The sequence below is a fragment of the Anastrepha obliqua genome, chromosome 3, assembly GCF_027943255.1.
Source record: "Anastrepha obliqua isolate idAnaObli1 chromosome 3, idAnaObli1_1.0, whole genome shotgun sequence".
In the NCBI taxonomy this organism is placed as follows: Eukaryota; Metazoa; Arthropoda; class Insecta; order Diptera; family Tephritidae; genus Anastrepha; species Anastrepha obliqua.
The window spans coordinates 128,920,651-128,940,060 of NC_072894.1; the positions used below are offsets into that span (position 1 = coordinate 128,920,651).

At 40.1% G+C, this 19,410-nt stretch overlaps 1 protein-coding gene across 1 annotated transcript; it reads left to right on the forward strand.

Moving 5' to 3' along the window:
• Positions 1 to 13,790: 13,790 nt before the first annotated feature.
• Positions 13,791 to 14,567, forward strand: LOC129242232 (uncharacterized). The gene has a single exon (XM_054878787.1). The coding sequence runs from the start codon at positions 13,791 to 13,793 to the stop codon at positions 14,565 to 14,567; it is 777 nt and encodes a 258-aa protein (XP_054734762.1).
• The last annotated feature ends 4,843 nt before the right edge of the window (positions 14,568 to 19,410 follow it).

Genomic DNA, 19,410 nt, shown 5'->3' on the forward strand with positions numbered 1-19,410 from the left:
AAGAAGAAGAACCTTGTCATGGTAGAATTTCACTCGAAGCCTTTTTTTTTTTTTTGTCGGGACAACTAGCAAGTGCAGCACTCAGACATTAATTGAGTCCATTGTACTACACTTGGATTCCCTTTAATTTTCTTTAAATCTACCCGATCTCCGAAGAAATCTGAGTAGATCTTGTGGTGCCAAGGAGCCGAGATGGTCGCTTCTTAACACATCAGTGCCAAAGACCTCAAACCTCATTCGAGCGAAGGTGGGGCAGACGCACAGGAAGTGGTCCGCCGTCTCATCCTCCTCTTCACAAGCTTGGCAGAGTACACTGTCTGAGATGCCCAACCTTTCCATGTGCTTTGCCCACAGAAAGTGGCCCGTCATCAGTCCAACCAGCCGTCTGCACTCCCCTCTGCTTAATGACAGAAGGGTTTGCGACAGTCGATCGGACATGACAGGTAACATCAGTTTTGTCCATCTGCAGCCTCTCGCAGCCTGCCAAACTTGCCGTCCTTTGTCTCATAGCCCTTCGCGTTGGCTTCCGAGCCGGAGGCAATAACCTGACGCATCAGTTGACTTTTGCAGTATTTGATTTCTGCATCCGTCAGCTGGTGGTCAGGCCCCAGTTTTCTAATCACAGCCACAGGTCGTGGACCAGCAGCCTTCTCGCTATAGGATGGCTTGGCCGCACCCTTGGATGTGCTTGGGCGAAGGTCCAGCTCCCGATCCTCCACTGACGAAGATTTCGCCGGGCAGACAACTGTGCTGGACATTTTGTCGAGGTGCCGATAGGGACGTGGCTCAGCAGAACCTTTTCCCGCCACATTGACTGGCGCCAAGACCGCGCTCGTACCTTGGGGGGTCGTGGCTCGCCCATTGGCGGCAACCACAGGGCAGGGAGGTGTGCTGCTTTCAGCCACCGTCTTTCTCCGCTTACCTCGAGAGCGAGACAACTTGGGAGTGCCCGTGCCCACCGAGGGTTCGGTAGCTTCCGTGGGTGTCACTTCCGCTGACCGAGGTCTTTTGGAAGACACAGGCGCAGAAGGGCCGGCAGAGCCACATGAGGACTTCTCCCGCATGAGCCTTGCCCGCCGCTTTCTTCTCTTCCTCCTTGCCACGCTCTTCGATTTCCCTGCTTCTTTGGGAGGTCGTGCAGCCACCGAAGAGACCTCACAACTCAGGCCCTCCGAAGCAGGGAAACGTTTCTCAGACTCTGAAGCAGAGGAGATAGCGATAGCAACCCCCGTCTCCTCCAGGATGCGCTCTCGCTCGTAGAGCTGAGAGACTTGGGTAATGGTTAGGGCCTCCAGAATCCATGCCCCTGCCGCCGAAGTGGGTGGATTGCCACTTGTGTGGATTCCACCTGGAGTAATAATACCATTGTTTCCATTACCTTTTGGTTTTTTTCGGGACTCCTCCCTAGCCAGTTTGGTTCGCGGATGGCACCCTGATTCTATGCCAACTTTGAGTCATCACACGAGTGTTGAACACACCCCATCAGGGAAGGCCACTCTTGGGATGCCAGGGCTTCCCTATCCACCACCTGGGACGCGCCCGATGGGAGATCAGGCAACTCCACACGGGACTCGAAGCCTTACTATTAGCAAATGGGGTGTAACTGCTAATAGAAACAACTTTTTCGCCATTTAATGTTTTATGCCCACAGTGGATTTCGAACACGAATGGTAGCCATGCACAGACCGACTCAACTTCAGTAGCAGATACTCGGGTATATTAATGAAAAAGAGTTTGATATGACTATTTGAAACATAGACATATTTTCCATATGATTTTGAATTGATAAAAAAAATGTTTTGAAATTGAGCATTTTGGTTTTGAGCCATCCTGTAACCTAAAGACTATTATTCGCCTACCATAGCCAACTTGTGTGAGCTTTGCGCACCGAAAGAAGGTTCGGGGTCGATCGCTACCTGTGGACAGAACTCCTCCAGCAAAATTTATAATGAATTTTTCCGATTAAAAAAAAGTTTGGTAATAACATAAAAAAAAATAAAAACGTACAAGATTTTTCGATGTTCAACCAACAATCGCTGTACGACCCGCAGGACGCATAACTCAATTTACGTGCTAAATAGTTCAAAAGTGGATTCGATTCACCTAAAATTGATTTTTATATGTTTAACGAATTTAATGAAGCTCCTATCCGAGACTTTTTAGGTATTAACTTCCAATGGAAATGATTTAAGTAACATTTTTTTTGGATTTCAAAAATATCAAATTCCTGAACCAACTGACAAGTTTTTCAAAAATCAAAATTTGATAATTTGTTTTTAATATTTTTTCCAGGTTCAACATAAAACCAAAACTTTTTTTTAGTAAAAGAACTTAACTTAACTTACTTAATTTAACTATTACTATTAATATTGGGTCATAATGCACTTTAATCTCTGATGTAACCTTTTGTGATTGACCGCAAGCCTACCATTGGAGGCTTCTTAGTTGAGTACCTCCACTGGCTGTTTGCCACTTATCACTAACGAACTATTAACTATTAATTTCTATTCAGTTTTTGTGAAGCAAACAGCTGACAGAAACCGTAAAGCAGCACAAGTGGCACGGCTCCTGTTAACAGGATTTTGGCAAGCTCAAACTTGCCACACATCGCGCCCAACTCCAACTTTTTGTGTTGCTCTCAACAACATTCAACAAAGATTTAGTAGCAGCTATTAGAAATTGCTTAACAGTTGTGCTAATAGACAATAATGACATCAAAAAGAAAATAACAAATGCAGCAGCAGTTAAAACTATAACGACAACAAAGAAAGTAATAAACTGGAATAAAAGCAGCAAACTGAAGTGTTTCAATGTGTGTGCCTTTTTTAACTACCTATGTGTACATGTATTAGTTGGTGTGATGTCAAAAATTAAGAGAACAATCCATTTAATGCACAAACGTGTAGATGAACTGAAGGCGAACAGCTGTGTTGGACAAGAGCAGGCACACACACACACAACTCATACATACACACACCAAGTGGAAAGGTATGGTGAATGTACAAGCGGATCGTTAAATTTAGTAATATTGCACACACACGCAGTTATGCTTATGAACTTACATGGTTATGCGTGTATACAAAGAGCCAAACGAAATAAATAGCGGCGTGCGGCAGTGAGACGCAAACAAGTCGAGTGAACCAGTCCGAGTCAGGCAAGCGGGGTAATGGCAGCAGGTAAAGGAGGTACGCAACGGGCAGTTGCACTTTATTTAAACTTCACTTGAGGCACACACAAACACACAGGTGTTCTGTAGTAAGACGGTGGAGTATTACCAGAACAGCGTGGCACTAGTCCTCTTTGGGACCAGTTTCCCGGCAAGGCCATTGGTTGCCACAACTTCCGCTATCCAAAGCTTCCTTACTAAATACTCCCGAAAACTTCAAGTTTGATTATTTAAATCTGAAACAAGTACTAGGTTGTTAAATAAGCTTTGCGGTTCGATAAGAAAAAAACAATTTCATGGTTTGAAAAACATTTTATTATTCAGCATAGTCTCCCTGAACATTAAAACACTGAAAAACGCTTTTGCCACATGAATTTTTTTTAAGTCTGGAAACAGATGGAAGTCGCTAGGGTGAATACGGTGCATGCTCCAACAATTCGAACTTTAATTCATGGATTTTAGCCGTTGTCAAAATGGCTGCATTGTCCTGATAAACAAAATTTTGTCTATGCCATATGGGTATTTTCCCCCTCAACTGGGGATGTTCAGAATTTATTGTTTGCCAGTTTGCAAGTAATCCACAAATAAAATTCCTTTCGCATCCCAAAAAACTGATGCAACACCTTGTTGACCGATTTCTGGACATGAACTCGTTTCGGAGCCGAAGAATCAGGTTCCACGACGCTTCAACCTCCTGTCTTGATTTAGGATCATATTGATAGACCCAAGTTTCATCCATTCTGATGAATCGACGCACAAAATTCACTTTATCCTTTTGAAAACTAAATTTAGCTGAGAAAGTCGCAGCTACGAAATGGTTAGTATGCAACTAGTATTGATATGAATTTATATTTGTATGCGTTGCAAGTTGCCCCTCCAAAGCCACTGAAATATTTACTTGATTGTGCTGCTCGTCGCATGGACGCAACATCTGCAACTATTTGGCACCGCTTCAGTCATGGACATATAGAGAGAAAAAGCATCAAACAACACTAACAACAAAAGCAGCAATATTGACTACAATAGCAACAACAACAAATTAACGCAACATTAACAATAAAGTAAAAGCGCCAAACATGCCATAAGCGAAGGCCTTGCACACCGAAAATTTCATAAGTACGCGCATATGCCAGGCAGCGTATATGAACACATACACTCGCGCGAGTAAATATGTTTCAGTGTATGTATAGTATGCATGTATGTAAAAGGACTAGCCTGAGGTTAGATGCGCTGTTGTGTGGCAGACGGCGAGCGGTATGTGACATTGGGATAAATGAAAGCAGCCAACTTCATTACATGCTTGGTTTATTCAAAACAGTCAACGTAAATTACATTACAACAACAAAGCAGGCGCACACACACGCGCACGTATGCGCAAGCGAAGCTCAGATTGTCGATGTCCGCACACATTAGCAGCAGTAGTAAAACAACAACAAAGCGCACAACAAACACACTGTTGAACGAGCAAAAAGGCGGCAGTATTACAACAATAATAGCAGCATTACTACATAAATGGAAAAAAGCAATATGCAACGCCATAGAGCAACACCAGCAGTCTCCTCCACAAAAACAACAAAAACAAAAAAACAGGGACTACAATGGAGAATCGCTGTTAGCTGTTAGTTCAACCAAAGCATGAAATAAGCATAAAATAAGTACAAGAATGGGCCATGTCGACCAGCAACAAACACCCTTTCATTCATTACTAACACGCTTTTGCTTGGCCAGGAGAGCTCCCACACATGCCTCCTATTTGTACGTATGTTACATACACCCATTTGAACAGATATATATGGATATGTATGTATGTGTTGGCTTAAGAATGTAATAAATTTTATGCGCCACATCCTTTTAAATGAGTGGTCTCTCACATAGCTGTGAAAATCGTGTGACAAATGAATGGACTATGGTAAACTTATTCCCTCATACACACATACAGACACTCATACACATGAGGCTGTTTGCATGACTTATGGCTTGTCGTTGTAGACATTTGTATTACCCAAACTGGATACTATACATGGCAAGAAAAATGGTTGCCAATTAAACTGTAGAGTGTAATCCACTCTCAGCGAGTATAAATGAGAATAATGAAAACAAACCCATCTTTTAGGGAGTATTTTTTCTCAGTGGAACATCAAATGAACATATGTACTTGCATGTCAAGTATTTGCATTTGCTTTTTGCTGTCAGTTGTCGTACTATTTTTTGGCATTAAATTAAGTTTGTCTGAGACTTTGTTATTACGGCACCAAATGACCCTTTTCTTATGCCTAAGACCCAAAAATTACGATCAAAATCAGTAGGTTGTGCGGTAAATCAAAGCGCAGAAAAACTAAGGCAGCATTAAAACAATAACAACACGTTTTCGGACAGCAAATGATAAAGAGGCAAATTAATGGGCACACAATCCTACACATCCACGTAAGCCCAAATATAAGAGTGTGATATGATGAGGGCTAAATTAGACAAACATAAATGGCTGTTTAGGGCAAGTTTTGTATCTGTGATTTTTTTTCTATAAATATCTATATAACACCGTGCGACAGTAAAAGTTATGCGGGAAACATTTCTTATGCAAGTCGAATTTTCGATATTAGGTGCGCAACTAAGTTCTCGCTGTATTTTTGAGGAGAATACAACTTTATTCTGAGAAAATGGTTACAAGTGAATCATTGAAAGTGTTACCTGGCTACCACTTTTTCCCATCTCACTGGTAGATCTCGTATACCGTCGCGGTAAAACTGTTCATCTTTTGAGGCTATCCACGGATCAAGCCATTTTTTGATGTCAGTGCTCAGCTCAATCGCATCAATTGAAGTCGATACCGATCCCCAGTGATGGTTTCGCTTAGTTTTAACAGTTCATAGTAAATAACACCAAGTTGGTCCCACCAAATACATAGCATAACCTCCGCAGCGTGAATATTCGGGCGAGGCGACGACGTAGAAGCATGACCGGGCAGTCCCCATGACTTTATTTTCTTTGGATTGCTGTAATGAATCCATTTTTCATCGCCCGTCACGATGTGATGAAGAAAACCCTTCCTTTTTTTGCCACTGTAGCAGTTGCTCACAGGAGAAACGTCGAAAAAGCGACGTTCAACATCCCTTGGTTTTAACTCATAAAGAACCCAAGTCCCCTGTTTCTGTATCATTCCCAAAGCATGTAATTGCTTGGAAATGAATTGGTGGGTAACTCCTAATACTGAAGCAAGCTGTTCTTGTGTTTGACACGGATCCTCATTGAGCAATGCCTCCAATTCAGCGTCTTCGAAGGTTTTTGGACTTCCTTCCCGTGGACGGAACCAATCTCGGCACGTTATTTCACTTAAAGCAGCATCTCCATAAACTTTTTGTAGCTCTCGATGCGCTTCAGCCGTCGTTTTTTCGAATGAAAGAGGAAAATCAACACTTCCCGCAAATGACGATTATTCGGCACAAAATCAGACATTTTCACAAAACCAAAACAAAATCGCTAATGTGTCGAAGCAATTTGTTTATTATGTGTCTAAGCTTGGTTTACGACGTTTAGGTTATGTTAGAATCGACACATGTTATAATTGGCATCTATTGACAGCATTAACACCGATAACAATGTCAGCCTTAAAATCTCTCGTGCCAATAAGTGCTACTTTGGACTAAGTAGCCAATTGAGTAGTAAAGCCCTCTCTGGACGACCAAAACTAACACTTTATAAGGCTCTCATCATGTCCGTCGTGACAAAATCCGATGAGGCGTCCCTTGGAGTGTTTGCGAGAAAGATTCTCCGGAAGATTTTTGTACCTTTACACGTTGGTGAAAGCGACTATCGTAGGCGATGGAACAATGAGATGTATGAGCTTTACTTTGGCTATGTCATATCGCCCGAATGCACACGACGGCTCTGGCTCTAAAAGTATTCAATATGATTCGAGCTGGTGGTAGCAGAGGAAAAGAAAGGCCCTCTACGTTGGAAATATCAGGTGGAGAAGCACTCTTCTTGGCTTCACTTGGTGTGTCCGACTGACGCCGGTTAGCACGAGAAAATAAAAAATAGTTTAAAAAAACTAAAAAACACGCTTTTATTGCTAATCGAACTAAAAAGTAGAAAATAAATTTTAATGACAAAGGGACCTATAATGAAGTAATAGCAAATCGAACGATCAGTCATAGTCAATTACCTCAGAACAGAACTATAACAAAAATTAAAATACGAATAGAGTAATTCAAATTAGAGTTAAAAGCGTGGGATGCATTTTGCTTCACTTTCATAACCCTCTGTACATAGGTAGTTGCCAATAGAATGATTGTAATATTTACATCCCAAGCATCCCACGCTTTTAACTCTAATTTGAATTATTCTATTCGTATCTTAATTTTTGTTATAGTTCTGTTCTGAGGTAGTTGACTATGACTGATCGTTCGATTTGCTATTACTTCATTATAGGTCCCTTTGTCATTAAAATTTATTTTCTACTTTTTAGTTCGATTAGCAATAAAAGCGTGTTTTTTAGTTTTTTTAAACTATTTTTTATTTTCTACTTTTTAGTTCGATTAGCAATAAAAGCGTGTTTTTGATTTTTTTTTTAACTATTTTTTATTTTTAGTATATGTAGGTGTTTACGAGTAATATACTATTACACAACCGCACACTAAATACTAACCTCAATGGTGGTGTGGAAACTAAAAATTCCCAATTTTTGTTTAAAAAAATACCCAATTCATGTTTCTACCGGTGTGGCAATATTGGCAAATGTTAAAAAAATGCACATTTTTCAGCGCTCTCACGAGAAAAAGAGTTTCCCATCTAGTCATCTATGCTGTGTGTTCCGAGTCGATCAGATTTTTAGAAGCCAGTGAAAATTAAGCTCAAAGATTCCGTTTTTTTACTGTAAGTGTTTTGCAAAAATTTTCAAATTCTTCTTTATCTTTTTGTTTTAAAACTGTAATTTTTTTATGGCACTCTGTATGATATCCAAAATCCTCGGTAGATTCAAAACACTTACAGTAAGTAAAATTTCAATTTAATACAAAAAAATACAGGTTATAGTTATAATATAAATTATACAGTGCTAATTTCGAAGTATTTTTCGTTAAAAACTATTATTCTTATTTTCTTATTCTTAGCCTTAACATGTCGTACAGCTGGCAATCGCTATCCTTGTTAGACTAGTAATGTTACGCGCTAGCTTCCTCTCACTGAACCTTCAATTTTTCCCATCTTTAACTGCTAGCAACCCTAACTTGCGGCCAGATTTAATTAGGTTGCCGTATATCATAATAATGAGAAAAAAATTACCTATATTTTGATCTATAACAGATCAATATACGTTATGGATGTATAAATATATCGAAATCATACCTGTTTATACCTGGCTGCGGAGAGGTGCGGCCAAGCGCGCAACGGCAACTACGGTTTTTTTAAGTCTTTATACCTATTGCAGTAAACCGAACGATATTTTATCTCAAAACTTGGTTAATTAAATTTTTCCCGCAAAATCAATTAACAATAATTTAATTAAAAATACTTTCGGCCACATTTCTACTGACACCGTGGTGAATTTTTATTCTCCTAATCATAAATGTGGGTAAAAATGTGGATTTCAGCATGTACTCGATGACTACACCAAATCTGCAGCCGGATCCCGTACTAAAAGATTTTTCATTTTACAACCAAATACACCTTACTTTTTGCCCACAGTAAAAAAAAAGAAAATATTAATCCTGGCAATCCTAATAAGGATAATGGAAAACTTTTATCAAATTATTGCATTGTCATCGGTCCTTGATAGGTATGCAAAATTTCAAGTCGATCAGATTTTTAGAAGCCAGTGAAAATTAAGCTCAAAGATTCCGTTACATACATGCATACAACCCGTCCTAATAAAAGTGTGTTAAAAACGGGTTTTTAAACTCGGCCAAAATCGCGTAAGCGGTTATCGCACCAATCAAGAAGAAGAAGAAAAGAGCTGTAAAGATGTCATCGCATAAATTGTAAAATTTTAACTATTTGCTTTCTTGCAACAGCGGAGAGCTTTTCACCACGCTATGGACCTAAGGGCCAGTTTTCCAGTGCTAGTTAAGCTGCGGCGTATTTTTTAAACTGAATTTAAGCTTGCAAATCGGGCGATTAAGCAAAATGAGTACTTTTATTGCCATGGGTATAACTTTTATATTTATTTATTTTATATTTTTTTCACTTAATTTTTTTCGAAATGTGTTAGTTTAAAAAATATGTAAAAAAACGAGAGTCTATAAAAAATTTTAAAATTTTGATGATCTTTTAAGCTAAAACAGTTTTTTGGCGATATCTCGAAAAGAAAGAAAAAATCATGTCGATTTTTTAACTCAAGTACTATTTTATGCAGCAGATAGGTGCTCTGGTTCTTGGGTAAAAACAAATCATAAAATATTTATAAATCTGTGAATTCAAAAACGGGCACAACTCTAAACAAACTTACTTTTTTGTTTATTGGGTTTACCAACGATAAATATTTTATGAAATTTTACGAGTCATGCAGCTCACTAAATACTTTTTTGGGGTAGAATTTATTTGTATTGTACCTGAATTGATGTTTCTGACAATAGTTAATGGGAACTTTTGTTTTTCTTACACTTTTCGAGGTAACCAAAAAAAAAATTCCCGTGCAAACTCACAGCAAAAAATTATGGTATTTATAGAGCACACAAGAATGTACTAATTTTGAATTTACATGTGGGCAATAATTGTACAAATAACAACCATAATAGCAATCAACAACACTAATGAAAAAAGAGTAACAAGAGAGGGGCAACGGCCATTGTTAGCTCATATTAATTTTTGCGCCCTTAAATACTAAACCTAAAGCGAAATAATAAGAAAATATGTACATATTGCACAAAAGTATGAGTAGGCAGGAAGTAAAGTAATAAGCCGGAAAATGGTGCTGAAATAAAAAATACGGGTGTAAGGAAAATGAGAATATAAGTCGTATGGACAACATACCAGTGACTAAGGTACGCCCTCCTTGCGCGTAGATTCCCTGAGTACTTCAAAGCGCACGCTACGATTTTTGTGCTCGATATGGGTTTTTAACATTGCAATATTTGCTGGCTTGCCGTTTCTTTCAACAAATCTAGTTTCGCGAGCAGCTTGACATTTTGCATCTTCCTCATGAAACTAAAAGTCATTCATTTCTTCGTCACACACCTTTGATAAGCTTTATACCGGTCCTCATGTGACGTCTTGACAGTTCACAGCTTGATTTACTGCATTTTCCAAGCAGTTTGTCTCGATTATGCTTTCTTCCCAAACTGCAAACTACACGAAACAGTGCTTTGATAAGTCCCTTGGGGATTAGTGTCGCTGCGTAAACACGCAAAAACACGCATAGCCTTCTGCTCTGAAATATGCCATAACACCATTCTAAGAATGCCCAACACATCACCTTCTTCCCATTCAATTAAGAACTGACTTAGAATACAACTCCTTCAACAGGAGGTGACTAATGGAGTAGAGTGGGAAATCCCCCTTCAGCTAGATAACGGATTAAGCTGCCTTATTTTTACTCCTATTTCCACTCCTCATGATTTCTTTATGAGCTATTGTAACGCCTAGTTGAAGAGGGCAGTCTAAGGGAGAGCACTCGCTTCTGTCTTTTCATTGAAATTATTATAAATAACTGAGTGATACCCTTTGCTGCATTGAAAACTAAAGGCTGATTCAAGAGTAATGTAGATTTTTATTTTTTTCATTTTCATACGATTGGAACTGGAAGTCACGTACTCAGTTGAACAATGCGTTTCGTGATTTTTTCGCTACCAAGAAAGACTACTTCATTTGGAATACTGAAAATCCACATATCAATAATTAAAAGCTTTTGAGCTGGCAAAGTCAGCGGACTGTACCATTTCGAAAATAATGCCGGTAAAGCTGTTACGACGAACGGTGAACCTCATCGTGAGGTATAAGCAAACTTGTTATGGTCTAAATTAGAAGACAGTGACAGTGACAACATGCGGCTTCAGCAGACGGTGCTACCTGCCACATAGCGCATGAAACAAATGGCTTATTACAAGCAAAGCTGCTAGAACGCATTATCTCACGAATCACCGATGTTTAGGAGCACTGAGATCTTGCGATTTGAATCCATTGGACTTCTTTCTTTGGGACTTTGCGAAAAATATGGTCCATCTCAGAACACCCGAGACGACTGCGGAGCTGAGGAAAGAAACCGTGCGCGTTATAAACAATGTACAGCCGAATTGTGCCAAAAAGTCATGGAAAATTTTGATATGCGTACCTGTATTGTGAGAGGATTAATGCGTTTCATACAGAAATGCCATAGTTTTAAATCTAATTTAATAGTTTTTAATCTCATTTTTTATAAGATGAAATAAATAAATGAAATCATTTTTAAAAAGTTTGTTAGGTTTTATATCTACTCTGTGGGCAAAAAGTAAGGTGAATTTGGTTGTAAAATGAAAAATCGTTATTTATTCTTGTAAATCAATTTCATCCCCTTCAAAATAATCCCCTCTCGATGAAATACTCGTACACTTATGCCAACGATTTTCCAATCGCCGAAACATGCGAAATAGTCCATTTCCGGTATAGCCATCAGCACCTTCTTCGATTCAGCTTTTATCTCCTCAATCGACTCGAAACGCGTTCCCCGGAGTGGTCTCTTGAGTTTTGGGAATAGCCAGAAGTCACACGGAGCCAAATCAGGCGAATACGGTGGTTGCGGAACGATATGCGTGGAATTTTTGGCGAAATGGTCACGAAGAACGAGTGCAGTGTGAGACGGTGCATTATCGTGATGCAAAAACCAAGAGTTGTTGGCCCATAATTCTGGTCTTTTTAGACGAATTGCTTCACGTAAATGACGCATAACGCTCAAATAATATTCCTTATTGACAGTTTGGTCAGGTGGAAGGAATTCATAGTGCACCACACCACGAAAATCGAAAAAAACTGTCATCATGACCTTTATTTTTGAACGACTTTGACGTGCTCTTCTCGGTCTGGCCTCGCCTTTAGCACGATATTCGCTTGATTGGTAGGTTATTTCAGGAGCGTAAGCATAAATCCAAGTCTCATCTCCCGTAATGATGCATTTGAGCTTGTCCTGATAGTCTGAAAGCATTGTTTCACACACATCAACGCGATGACTTTTTTCCAAGAAATTGAGAGTTTTCGGTACCAAACGAGATTTGACTTTTCGTAGGCCCAAATGGTCTTTCAAAATGCGATCTTATTGAATCACCCTGTAAAACTTGTTTTCCCAGGATGTACACGGAAGTAAGAAATACCCAAAATAAAAAATATTATTTCCTCATTATTTTTTTCAGCAATAAAGCACGTGTGGGAATACACAGGGTGGTCCATACAGTGAATCACCTTTTTAAAGAAAAATGAGCCATTGATGCCAACGCTCCAAAATCCATACCAAACTGTCACTCTCTGTGAATGCATTGGCTTCTCGAATATGACGGGCTGGTTTTCGCATCCCGAGATGTGGCAGTTTTGTTTGTTAGCTTAGCCGCCGAGTTGCAAGTAGGTTTCGTTCGAAAAAATTATTTTCACTTATTGACAATAAAAGCACTGTTTGGGCTACACAATATTGATCTGTCAGATAAATTTTCAATACTTCTCAAAGTTGTTCAAGTCTAAAGTATTTCATTTCATTCTGGGAAGATACTTTCAGCTGCTAAAATATCATGTCCATTATATGGACCACCCTGTATATGCTCACCCGTACAGAAGCAATTGTAGGTTTCATAAATAAAACGTCAATTACTCTTTACACCAAAAACAATGTGCATTTGCCTTGATGAGTTCAACACCACAACCGCGCCCCTGAGCACTCGAATGCGCACTTAAACTGCTACAGTTTTGTTTAATAAGTATATTATTTCAACTATGCATTTTACTTTTTTCTTCGCGATTAATTTTTTTGGTTTTTTGTTTCTTCCTTTTTTCTTTTTTCTTTTTTGTAAACAGCTTAGGTATTTTTATAAACAAACGTATGCCCATTAAGTTCAACATTAAGCGGCGATCTAGAAGGTGAATAGCTGAATTAATTATGCTCACACTGATGATTATGCGCTAATATGACAATTACCCAGGGAGCATACCAAATACGATCGTTGATAAGGGTGAAAAAATTACAAAGCACTACAAAGAAGCCGGAGGAAAAATAAAAAAGAGTAAAGTCAGCTAGTCGCTCTACTCGGCGCTTCTGTGTGAATAATAACATTACGAGTGTGAAACAGCATACATAATTGATTTGGAAATACGTCACGTAAATGGCATTAAACGTAGCAGCAGAAGCCGCAAATACAAAAAAAATTAATGCAACAATATATTCATATCCCACAAATAATGATTTGGGCACAAAATGAGTAATCGAAAGCCCAAAGTCAACAAGCCATTAAAGTATGATTTGATAACCTCAAGCAGACCGATAGCGCCACTCCACGCGCCCCTCCTCCTTAAGCTGTGCATAGTTCGAGAATTCGAAACTCAGTTTACTGCTGTTATAAAAGCTAAAATCGAATTATTTCGCAACAACAGACACTGCAGCAACGCCGCGGTAGAAACTTAGAACACAACCACAGGAAGTCCAGTTTGGTACAAAAGCAATTGAAAACAGTTCACAATGTTCAAGCCAGCCATCGGTTTGCTATTGCTAGCTGCATTGTGCGTAGCCGAGGTGCCAACGCGTCTCCGCTCTGCTGCACGCCGTCCAAGTGGCGCCCGTGTACGTTTCCTTGCACGCCAACAGGCAGCACCCGCGCCCGCACCAACTGGTTATCCTGCCGCAGGCGTAACGCCTGAAATTCCATTTGACTTGCCCTCATCAACTGTGAAGCCGGAGGTGACCTACTTGCCACCGGACAACACCTATGGTCCGCCACCACAGCCTGCTGCTACTTATGGCCCGCCTGTGCCACACAGCACCTACGGACCACCAACCGAAGCGCCTGCCTCACCTGGCGTACCAGACGCTACATATGGTCCACCTGACAACACTTACTTGCCGCCTGTGGAAAGTGCCACCGAAAGCGATGTGGATTTGGAAATTGATGCGGAGGAGGAGGCCACAGTTGAAGAGCAACAGCCAACTGTACCGCAATCGGATGTTGTAGATCAGCCACAGAATGAAGTAGAGGCACCCGCTGAAGAAGAGGATATTCTCGTCGCGGTTGCTGACGACGGTTCCGTCATTGCGGTTAGCAACTCTTTTGACGCGCAGGACTCTGAGGCAGAGCAGCCAGCGCGTTTGGTTTTTCAGCGCTTCTCACAAGGTAAACGCCATACACCTGCTAACGCGCCCATCCCAGCGCGTCTGGTGAAGTTGCGTCGTGCGATGTCAGCCAAGGTGCAACCACAGCCACAGAGTTTCCTATTCGCCTCGCGCTACACCACCTGGTAGTGTGTCAAAGCATCGAAGGGAGACTTAAGTGCAGTGTTAGTACAATTTTGTTTAAATTAAAAAATTAACTTCCATAAAATAGTGCAATCAATGATTTTTTTATTTTACGAATTTTCTTGGAGAAGGCAAATTCTACGCCGTACTGAGGCAAAATGTATTCTTACTTTAAAAACGATTTGTAAACATTACACTAAGCTGAAACGAAAACACGCAAATTGAAAAATAAGCAGGCCCCGCAAAATTCAAGCACTTTTTGCTGTGCTCGCCTCTTCGGAAGAAAGGACACAATTTTGAATGTGTCCAGAAAGTCTATAAGCTAGGAAAAAATTGGAATAAAGCAGTTGCAAATGGATGAGCATCTAAGTAGTTTCTTGGGCGCCATACAAACACTCGCAAATCACCTCACTGCTTTCATTCATGTTCAAATGTGTGTATGTAGGTGTGTGTGCGTATATGTGGATAAGCAGCAGCAAGTTCTGCCACATTTGCATACGCTAGGAGTGCGAACGGAGTTCCTCTCCATGAGCTTTTTCCATGGCATGTTCAACACGCTTAAATACATACACACATACGTAATTGGCCTTTTAAGAAGAGCAATTTCTTAGGTGGATTCTACACATTGAATAGAATTTGCGAGGCGTGTTGATAGACGATTGGTTGCCTAGCGATTTCAAGTACTGAGATTTCGGCGGATTTCGAATCGTGAACACTTCGAGCTGCCACATAGAAGCAGCTTGCGAATAGTTTTAATAGATGATGTGGAATGCAAGCAATGATAATTTTAGACAAAAATTTTTTTAGAGCTTTTAAAATTTTTCCAATTGTACTTCTTTTCGCATACGAGCTCATGCTTGTGCTCGCTACGTAATAAGAGGACAATAATGTCTAACGGTTATGGATGACTTGTAGTAGGATATCCATCCTGGATATCTATCCAGGTGCTTGCAGGTAAGTTCTCCCTGAAAATATTGCAATAGCATTTGAGTAGAAAAAATTTAAATAAAACAAATGCCTGCTGGATGTGCGTAGTATGCTTTGTTGTCGCGAATGGCAAAGTTTGAGTCGCAGAAACCCATATTTCACACACTGTATAAACTAATGTGCTTTTAAAATGTTTGCCCATGGAAAAAATCCTTGAGAAATATAAGGAAAATTTGCATGCAAGTGACGGTATTGCTGCGATTGCCATTTGCTCGAATTAGCTTTACCACATCCTTATGTCCTGGCAGTGCATTAAGGATGTGGGACAACAAAAGCACAGCAAGGACAAAACGAAAGAACAAATCACATTAGCAAAAGTAGCTGCTGAATTAATTTGCATAACAAGAATTTAAAAAGTAAGTAAATGCAAACCAGTTTGTCTCACAACCACACAACTGCATAGCCATATCCCACATTTCTCTTCTTCTTCTTTTTCTTTGCTAAATCTTAAGGCATGGCTTGAACAATTGCTTGTGCATATGTGTGTGTGTTTGAATGGAGATTGGTCAAATACGGCTTGTAATGTTCAAGGCATATTTAGCAAGGTAATATATAAAATCTGCGGCAACATTTCTTGGCCCTTAATTGGATTTTGGCCAGCTTGTTTCACACGTTGCTACTCACTGGGCTTTCTTAGGTGGTACATTAGCAACCTGACGCCATGTCTTGTAGTTGGCATGAGTATAAGCCAAATAGTCAGCCGCCAAATGTAAACCGCCGAATAGCCTACAAAATACACCTACACAGACGCACATACCTACTTAGTCCACATAATGCGTGCTCCGGTCATTTTCGGTCAAGATGAAAGGCATGAAAGTCGCACGTGTTGAAGTGTGTTGAAGCAACATTAAATACGTGACCAACTTAGGAAAGATTTTGGCATTTCACTTACTGTGCCCGAATACACCAACAAAACCGACAATACACCTTCACATCAACGACAACCGTTGGCGAAATGAATGGCCAAAATAAGAAATATAAATGTCTGCATATGGCAATTCGACACTCAAGCCTGTGTATGCATTTATGCGTATGGGTATGTGCGTATATGTGGCCAAAATAACCGCTTAAGTCGACTTAAGAAAGAGCTGACTTACATACACTTCTGTATTCCACCCACAAAATTATGTACGAATATTTACGTGAAGCCCCTACATCCCTAAGTCATTAATGAAAACATATTGGCTTTACTTGTTGGCTCCTGTATAATATACAGTTACATAAGGAATTTTCTCTAAGGCATAATTTCCCATTTGCTTGGTACTACAGACGGGTGTTTCCCTTACTAAGAACAACGTAAATGGTCAAAGTTGTATTCAATTAGCGATAAAAGTGCTGAATGCTGGTGTAGTGGCGCGAATGCTTAAGGCTTCGGATTAAGATTTTGTGTACTAATGGGCTTGACAGCAAGACGAAATTCTTTAATGTACGGAATCCCATATGAAAGAATTGAGACGGTGTGGCCAATACAGACCGTTTTCCGGCTCTCAGCGAATTCGACAGAATTAGCTGATGCGCCGACGTAACAGGGAATGTGCTTCCGAAAAAACGGAGATTGTATTAGAGATGGGCAAAAAGTAAGGTGAATTTATTTGTCAAACTTCGCGGGATTAAAATTTCGCTCTAGTTATTTTTTTCATGAGTTGGCAGCACTGTTCATAACATCTGAGCCAACTTTCCTGTGAATGTCATTATCAGCAATATATTTTCGCTTGTGTTTACCAAACGACCAAGAGTGCATTTTTCGATTTTTACAATGTCTGATTTGATTGAGCAGAGAAGGGCCATCAAATTTTGTTTGCGGAATGAAATTTCGGCTGCGGAAACGTTTAGCATGTTGCAGAAGGCATTTGGTGATTCGACCATGGCGCAGAAAAATGTGTATAAGTGGTACAAAGACTTCAAAGAGGGTCGAGAACGTGTTGATGACTTGGAGCGCTCCGGACGACCATCGACGTCAACAGATGACCAACACGTCAATAAAGTGAAGGAGTTAGTGCTCAAAAATCGTCGGTTGACCGTTAAAGACCTTACTGATATTATCGGAATATCAGAAGGATCTGTGAAAACACTTTTGAAAAACCATTTGGGCCTACGAAAAGTCAAATCTCGTTTGGTACCGAAAACTCTCAATTTCTTGGAAAAAAGTCGTCGCGTTTATGTGTTTGAAACAATGCATTCAGACTATCAGGACAAGCTCAAATACATCATTACGGGAGATGAGACTTGGATTTATGCTTACGACCCTGAAACAACCGACCAATCAAGCGAATATCGTGCTAAAGGCAAGGCCAGACCGAAAAGAGCACGTCAAAGTCGTTCAGAAATAAAGGCCATGATGGCAGTTTTTTTCGATTTTCGTGTTGTGCTGCACTATGAATTCCTACCACCTGGCCAAACTGTTAATAAGGAATATTATTTGAGCGTTATGCGTCGTTTACGTGAAGCAATTCGTCTAAAAAGACCAGAATTATGGGCCAACAACTCTTGGTTTTTGCATCACGATAATGCACCGTCTCACACTGCACTCGTTCTTCGTGACCATTTCGCCAAAAATTCCACGCATATCGTTCCACAACCACCGTATTCGCCTGATTTGGCTCCGTGTGACTTCTGGCTATTCCCAAAACTCAAGAGACCACTCCGGGGAACGCGTTTCGAGTCGATTGAGGAGATAAAAGCTGAATCGAAGAAGGTGCTGATGGCTTTACCGGAAATGGACTATTTGGCATGTTTCGGGGATTGGAAAAATCGTTGGCATAAGTGTATTTCATCGAGAGGGGATTATTTTGAAGGGGATGAAATTGATTTACAAGAATAAATAACGATTTTTCATTTTACAACCAAATTCACCTTACTTTTTGCCCACAGTAGTATACGAAAAAAATCAACACATCTCCGTTCATGGTGGTTCGATGCCATCTGAGCAATAACTGTTCAAACGAGTGTGTGAATACATGTGAAATGATCGGGCAGAATTCGACTGCCGAGTCCCTTGTGACGCGGCTGTCTAAGTTCGCCCTTTACTTCACCACAGTTATTGGCCAAACCATGTGAATCTATCATCCTTGTATGGAATCGATCCGAATGAATTTCTTTCTTTTCTTATTATTTGCCCACTTTCCCCCTCTTTTTCTTCTTTTCCCCCTCATTTTCTTTTTCTTCCTCTTTTTCTGCTCCTGAATTGCCGCAATACGATTTGTGTCATTAGAAAGGGATTTCCTCCTGAATTTAAGGCAGTCCATGTTATTCGTGTCATACTGATTCCCTAATCAAAACCAATCGGAAAAGCGCTGATTGTTAGATGAGTGTACTTGGGTACCTCGAATCGATCTCTTTCACCATCAAACCCATTCCTTTTGTAACTTTATCAAATTTATAGAAGACACAAAACACTGGGCTTTTGGTGAAGCCCAGGATGTAGATATCAGCAGTACATGCCAGCAATTTTAAGGTCTTGTAAACCAAGATGCGTCCAGCTCTGTTCAATTCTACACCTTTGACCATATTTTCCAATACCAATTAAAAAATTACTCAGTTGGCGCCACCATGTCTCAAGCCTCGCTTAGTATCAGTGAAGCAGTTAACTTCCTGACCAGGTCTAAGACTGACAAAATCCGGTAGATAGTAAGCTGGCTGATTTGGCGCTAGTTGACGTCCAAATATACTTACCAGAATCAATTTCATTGTTGATTGCGCAAAACACATTTAAATTGTGAATTGTTAATTCTGGTTGTATTTTCAGTTCTTGGAACAGCTCAGAAGTTGTCGCTCAGTTTTTGCGGCATTGTTGTTCTATATTTGCGTGGTGAGTTGATTTTGTCGCCCCGATCAGCCATTCGTATTATCTCTTTCTTTTTGA